We start from the raw sequence: 7,329 nt of genomic DNA, 5'->3' as shown, positions 1-7,329 counted from the left end.
GGAAGATGGATGCAGGGGTGGGTGAGGGGGTCTGAGGGAGATGGATAGAGGAGTGGGTGAGGGGGGTGGGGCAGATAGGTGCAAGGGTGGATAAGGGGTCCTGGGGGAAATGGATGCAGGGGTGGGTGAGGGGGTGGCGAGGGGGTCTCGGGGAGATGAATGGAGGGGTGGGTGTGGTGGTGGGGACATAGATGCAGGGGTGCATGAGGGGGTCTGAGGGAGATGGATGGGTGGGTGAGTAGTGGGGGAGAGAGTCAATAGGGGACCCAGAGGCAGAGGGGCAGGTTAGGGTGTGACTACGCCTGGCTGGGCCAGCGCTTCTGAGGGCCGCACTGGGCCTCGCCTGCAACCCAGAATGGAGCAGGGGCCGTGTGGGAGTCTTTGCCCTGCCCCAGGCCCTTCCAGCTCTGAACACCTGCTTCTGCCCCCAAACCCCCTTGTAGCCGCAGTGAGCGCCAGATGCTCCTATATGAAGCTGAAAGCCTGGCTGGTGGCCCCTTGGCAGTGCTGGGCCTGGATGTGGCTCCCTCAACCCTGCTGCCTAGCTATGACTCAGACACGGGCCTGGTGCTCCTGACTGGCAAGGTGGGCTGGGCTGGAGGGTGGGGCGGCAGGTGAGAAGCAGTGGGAAGAAGGCTGGTGTTGCTGGAGGGTCCCTGGCCTGCCTTCCTCCCCACAGGGCGACACCCGTGTGTTCCTGTATGAGCTGCTCCCCGAGTCCCCTTTCTTCCTGGAGTGCAACAGCTTCACCTCGGCTGATCCCCACAAGGTGAGGCCACCCTGGCGCTTGGTCCCCAATGGGACTACAGGGCTGCCCCGCCCCCTGGTGGTCATATGGGTAAGTGCAGGAGCCTGTGGGTCAAGGTCAGAGTCCTGGGCTGGGGCTGAGGCTGTGCCCTGTGACTGGCAGGAGCTGGTGCTGAAACTATTTAGGAATTTTGAGAGTCATTGTCATATTCAACCATTGTTAAAAATTACAGTGTAGGCTGGGTACAGTGCCCTGGAATCCCAACACTTTGGGAGGCTGAGGTAGGAGGATTGCTTGAGCCCAGTTCAAGACCAGACTGGGCAACAAAGCAAGAACCCATCTCTACAAAACAAACAAAAAACTACACTAGATAAGGTTAAACCATATGAACTCACAATATGAACCGAAAAGTAAGAATATTAACAAAGTAATAACCAGTTTATCACTTCCTAATTAATGTATCCAATTTTACTGTTATTTTTGCTGTTGAGGTCACATGTTGGAGTGCATGGAGGAAATGCGGGATGATGTGCTATTCGAATCTCATCCCAGTACCACATTCAGGAAGTGGAGTTGGCATGTAGCAGTCAGCCATGGTGGGAGTTTGTACACTGTGGAAATAGGGAAATGCTACAAATCAGGGCTTTCCCTCCAAAGAGCAGGTAGTTCAACATGATCAGCACTTTACTGACCAGGGACAGGCCACAGTCATGATGGTCCTCAGTGAGGGATGCTGGCACCCTGGGGAGACTGCATGCCAAGCCATGAGTTCTAGGTCCCAGTTGCAGCTCTGACTCCCTCCCTCCCCCAGGGCTTCGCCCTCCTGCCGAAGACAGAGTGTGATGTGCGGGAGGTGGAGTTCATGCGGTGCCTGCGGCTGCGTCAGTCCTCCCTGGAGCCTGTGGCCTTCCGGCTGCCCAGAGTCCGGGTGAGGGTGGGGCCCTGGGACTCTGATGCCCATCCCCTTCTCAGTGCCTAGAGGGGATTTTGGGTCACGTCTGGCCCTGCTTCCAAATGGTCCCACTCATTATTCTTTGGGGACGTTATTCTTTGTCCCCTTCTACTGAGGTGCTGAAACTCATGGAAGCCACGGGCTGCTGAGAGGGTCCCAGGTCTTGCCTCCTCCCTCCCCAACAGATGCCCGTGTGCCCTGGGCCCCTGGTCAGTGTTTCAGGGCAGCCTGTTTTTCCCTCTGCAGAAAGAGTTCTTTCAGGATGACGTGTTCCCAGACACGGCTGTGAGCTGGGAGCCCGTGCTCAGTGCCGAGGCCTGGCTGCAAGGTGCTACTGGGCAACCCCGGCGTCTCAGCCTGCAGCCTCCTGACATGAGCCCAGGTACGCTGAGGGACTGGGTGTGGGGAGGAAGCGAGATGGGGGCTGGAGAAAGGGACAGAAGGCCCAGGCTGAAGTTCCATTCCTGTTGGCGCACAGAATCCTCTGGCCCTTTCGAGGGTGGAGTGGCTGTGTTAACCAGTCTCTGAGGCTCTGGAGGGCAGTGCCCATGGTTTGTGTTTTCATTGCAAGTCCCTACTCCTAACACACACACACGCACACACCCTGGTGTCCAGGGCAGGCCTTACACACTGAGGCTCTATTGACTCTTTTTTTTTTTTTTCTTTTTTCTTTTTATTTATTTATTTATTTTAGAGACGGGATTTCACCATGTTAGCCAGGATGGTCTTGATCTCCTGACCTGGTGATCTGCCCACCTTGGCCTCCCAAAGTGCTGGGATTACAGGCGTGAGCCACCACGCCCGGCCTCCATTGACTTTTAACACCACCTGTTAGGTCTGTGCCATAGAAACCCCCTAGGTTGGCATGGCATGGTGGTTCACGCCTGTAATCTCAGCACTTTGGGAGGCCGAGGCTGGCAAATCACCTGAGGTCAGGAGTTTGAGACCAGCCTGGCCAACATGGTGAAACCCTGTCTCTACTAAAAATACAAAAATTAGCTGGGTGTGGTGGTGGGCACCTGCAATCCCAGCTACTCCGGAGGCTGAGGCAGGAGAATCGCCTGAACCTGGGAGGCAGAGATTGCAGTGAGCCAAGGTCGCACCACTGCACTCCAGCCTGGGCAATGAGAGCAAAACTCCGTCTCAAAAAGAAAAGCAAAGAAAAGAAATCTCCTAGGGCTTGGCACCAAGGAGCCCCCACCAAGCAAACTCTCTGATGTTTGTTCTTGCCCTGCCCCAGTGAGCCAAGCTCCCCGAGAGACCCCTGCCCGTCGGGCCCCCTCCTCAGCGCAGTACCTGGAAGAGAAGTCAGATCAACAAAAGAAGGAGGAGGTAGGCATGGGAGAGAGCAGCCATGTGGAGGTGACAGAGTCCTGGCTGCACGTGGCCATGACCCCTTAGTTCTCCAGCCCCGACCCAGACTGGGACAGCAACCACATGTCACATCCTCTTCACACTAGATCTGGGTGGGGAGACCTTCCAGAGCCCTGTGACTGACCACAGGGCACGAGAAGTGGGGGAGGGCAGTGAGAGCCCCATCCTGGCCAGGCCAAACCCATCCCAAGCTCGAGGTTCTGGGCCCAAGTGCTTTTGGGACCCTGGAGTACATTTTGAGCATTGGAGGCCATGTACAGAGACAGTAGCTCGTGTACATGGTGCCGTATGCCACAGCCTCTCAGTCTCTCACTACCATCTCTTCTTTGTGTCCTTTTCAGTGGAAACCCATCAGCTTTGTCAGGGCTTTAATTAAAATGGCTGTTCTGAGGCTGGGCGAGGTGGCTCACATTGGTAATCCTAGCACTTTGGGAGGCCAAGGCGGGTGGATCACCTGAGCTCAGGAGTTTGAGACCATCCTGGGCAACACGGTGAAACAACCCCATCTTTACTAAAATACAAAATTTTGGCCAGGTGTGGTGGCGTGCACCCGTGATCCCTGCTACTCAGGAGGCTGAGGCAAGAGAATCACTTGAACCCAGGAGGTGGAAGTTGCAGTGAGCCAAGATCGAGCCATTGCACTCCAGCCTGGGTGACAGAGCGAGACTCTATCTCAAATAAATAAATAAATAATAAAATAAAATAAAATAGCTATTTTGGCCAGGTGTGGTGGTTCACACTTGTAATCCCAGCACTTTGGAAGGCCAAAGCAGGAGGATCGCTTAAGGCCAGGAGTTTGAGACCATCTCCACAAAAAATTTTTAAAAATTAACCAGTGGCTCATGTCTGTAATCCCAGCACTTCAGGAGGCTGAGGCAGGTGGATCACCTGAGGTCAGGAGTTCGAGACCAACCTGACCAACACAGAGAAACCCCATCTCTACTAAAAATACAAAATTAGCCAGGCAGGGTGGTGCATGCCTGTAATCCCAGCTACTTGGGAGTCTGAGGCAGAAGAATTGCTTGAACCTGAGAGGCAGAGGTTGCAGTGAGCTGAGATTATGCCATTGTACTCCAGCTTGGGCAACAAGAGTGAAATTCTGTCTCAAAAGAAAAAAAAAAAATTAACCATGTGTGGTGTTACACACTTGTCCCAGCCAATTGGGAGGCTGAGGCATGAGGATCACTTGCACCCAGAAAGTTAAGGCTACAGTGAGCCATGATTGCACCACTGCGCTCCAGCCTGAGTGACAGAGCAAGACCCTGCCTCTCCAAAAACAAAAAACAAGCTCTTTCACAGCATTGTCAGGTTTGTTCTTGGAGTGGGAGGGAGTCCTATGCCTTTCCTGACCCTTCTCCTGCCCTGTCTCCCAGCTGCTGAATGCCATGGTGGCAAAGCTGGGGAACAGGGACGACCCGCTCCCCCAGGACTCCTTTGAAGGTGTGGACGAGGATGAGTGGGTGAGTGGCAAATGGCCCCACTTCCCGGCAGGCAGCGCCATCCCTTGGCACATGCCACAGCACGCATCTCCTGCCCTCCCAGGCCCTCCTGACTCCCTCCCACCTCTTGGTGTTTCGCCCCAGGACTAGCCTGCGCCCCTGTCACCTCCACCTCACCTGTGCTGCGGCCTCCTAATGCACACCTCACAGCTCATCCTCAGGCTGGAAGATGCCTCTCTGGCGCTGGCACTTCTCACCCCTGCAGCCCTGGCTTCCCGTGGGCACTTCCACAGCTTCTGGGCCTCTGGCAGCTCCCAGGGACTGTTCTCATCTCTGCTGTCTCTGGGGTCAGCTGCTGCTCATCAGCTGCCCACTAGCATGTAGCCAGGGGTGCAGAGTGGTGGGGGGGGTCAGTAGCATGTCCCTGGGCAGGCCCTGGGTACCTGTCTCCCTTGGTCTCTCTGCTGTCCTGGGCTGGTCCCATCCTGGGCTGGCCTCATCCAGCACCTTTGCTCACCCCACGCTGCCCCATCTCGCCTGCTGCCCCAGTTCTGGTCGAGGGCCTTGGGGGCCGGCCTCCCACCAGGCCTTCTGGAGCAGCACCAGTCTCAGGGCCCTGGGACCAGCTGCCCTGCTTCCCAGGTTTGTAGCCAGGAGAAGGAGTCATCGCAGAGCTGATGGTCCAATAAGGGGGGGTGTGAGCCCCACAAAGACTGGCCCCTGCTCTGGATGTTCTCAGCAATTAAACTTTTTTAAGCTGGCCACCTCTTATGCTGCTGTGGTCTCTGGGCTGGTTGGCAGGCGAAGGGGACAGGAATGTGGGTGACAGGGGTTTGGACTTGGGCTTCCCTGTATCTTAGCCTCACTCTGCTCCCAAGACCTGATAAGCTGCGCACTGCTGGAAGTCATTCGTTCACCACGCAGGTACCTGCAGTGCTCTGGATGGCGGGATGCTGTAAAGGACAGGAGAGACAAGGTCTTGCAAGGAGCTTCAGCTTCCTACAGCCTTCTTATGTGGGGGGATTAGACTGTCTGCAGGCAAGCAGATAGGGTGCAAAGACAGCAGTAAGGAAGAGAAACTGGCTGGGTGTGGTTACTCACACCTGTAATCCAAGCACTTTGGGAGGCCAAGGTGGGAGGATCTCTTGAGGTTAGGAGTTCAAGACTAGCCTGGCCAACATGGTAAAACCTCGTCTCTATTAAAAATACAAAAATTAGGCCAGGCGCAGTGGCTCACATCTGTAATCCCAGCACTTTGGGAGGCCAAGGCAGGCGGATCACCTGATGTCAAGAGTTCGAGACCAGCCTGGACAACATGGTGAAACCTCATCTCTACTAAAAATTAAAAATAAAAAAATTAGCCGAGTGTGGTGGCACACACCTGTAGACCCAGCTACTGGGGAGGCTTAGGCAGGAGAATCGCTTGAACCCGGGAGGTGGAGGTTGCAGTGAGTCAAGATTGCACCACTGCACTCCAGTCTGGGTGCCAGTGAGACTTCGTCTCAAAAAAAAGAAAAAAATGAGCCAGGTGTGGTGATGGGTACCTATAATCCCAGCTACTGGGGAAGCTGAGGCAGGAGAACCACTTGAAACCAGAAGGCAGAGGTTGCAGTGAGCCGAGATCATGCTGTTGCACTCTAGCCTGGGCGACAGAGCAAGACTCTGTCTCAAAAAAAAAAAAAAAAAAGAAACTGGGGAACAAGAAGCGACTGAGATTCAGGGTTTGAGAAGGTGATTTTGAGGTAAGAGACAAGACCTGAGGGCTGATGAGGAGCCAGGCAGGGAGAGAGCCGCTTCCAGGCAAGCAAGGAAGGACAATGTGGGCACAGAGGGAGGAACGTGGAGGATGGGAGGAAGGGGAAGAAGAGCAGTGGTGCTGAGCAGGGGGCCAGGCGGCCCAACTTTCATCCCACCATTTGCTGAATGCCGTGCACCACATGCTGTTCCAGGCACTTGACATCTGAGAGCAGAGAGAGAAAAGTCTTGCCCAATAGGAACTCCCACTCTAGTGGAAGGGAACAGATTCTCAACAATAAACAAAAATAAAGGGAGGCCAAGGTGTGAGGATTGCTTGAACCTAGGAGTTTGAGATCAGACGGGGCAACATAGGGAGACCCTTATCTCTACAGAGAATACAAACATTAACCAGGCACATGGTCCCAGCTACTCAGCAACCTGAGGTAAGAGTATCGCTCAAATGCTGGAAAGTCAAGATCGAAGTGAGGCATGATCATACTACTGCATTGCAGCCTGGGCAACAGAGTGAGACTCTTGTCTCCAAAAAAAAAAAAAAAAAAAAAAAAAAAATGCCAGGTGTGGGCTGGGCATGATGGGAGGCTGAGGTAGTAGGATCACTTGAACCCGGGAAGTGGAAATTTTAGTGAGCTGAGATTGTATCACTGCACTCCAGCCTGGGTGACAGAGCAAGACTTCATCTAAAAAAAAAAAAAAGGAAAAAAATAAAACAATAAATAGGTCGGGCACGGTAACACACACCTTTAATCCCAGCACTTTGGGAGGCTGAGGTGGGTGGATCACTTGAGGTGAAGGGTTTGAGACCAGCCTGAGCAACATGGCGAAACCCTGTCTCTACTAAAAATTCAAAAATTAGTGGGGCATGGTGGTCCATGCCTGTAATCCCAGCTTCTCAGGAGGGTAAAGCATGAGCATCGCTTGAACCTGAGAGGTGGAGGTTGCAGTGAGTCAGGATCGTGCCACTGCATTCCAGCCTGGGTGGCAGGGTGAGACTCTGTCTCAAAATAATAAATAAGTAAATTATGTTGTATGGTAGAGGGTGGTCAGAGTCTTGGACAAAA

The 7,329-nt window shown here is 53.9% G+C and overlaps 1 protein-coding gene across 1 annotated transcript in view; it reads left to right on the top strand.

The window, feature by feature from the left end:
* The window catches only part of LOC108287511 (coronin-7), a 63,672-nt gene extending 58,395 nt beyond the window's left edge, over positions 1-5,277 (top strand). Inside the window, exons 20-26 of the mRNA XM_017505954.2 lie at positions 444-585; positions 680-769; positions 1,560-1,676; positions 1,947-2,082; positions 2,941-3,032; positions 4,448-4,534; positions 4,658-5,277. Of these exons, the coding sequence (XP_017361443.1) occupies positions 444-585; positions 680-769; positions 1,560-1,676; positions 1,947-2,082; positions 2,941-3,032; positions 4,448-4,534; positions 4,658-4,663 (670 nt within the window). The 3' untranslated portion in view covers positions 4,664-5,277. The remainder of the gene's footprint in view (positions 1-443; positions 586-679; positions 770-1,559; positions 1,677-1,946; positions 2,083-2,940; positions 3,033-4,447; positions 4,535-4,657) is intronic.
* Positions 5,278-7,329: the final 2,052 nt, after the last annotated feature.

Source organism: Cebus imitator, unplaced genomic scaffold, assembly GCF_001604975.1.
Source record: "Cebus imitator isolate Cc_AM_T3 unplaced genomic scaffold, Cebus_imitator-1.0 Scaffold346, whole genome shotgun sequence".
Taxonomy (NCBI): Eukaryota; Metazoa; Chordata; class Mammalia; order Primates; family Cebidae; genus Cebus; species Cebus imitator.
This window is presented reverse-complemented; position numbering and strand designations above follow the sequence as displayed.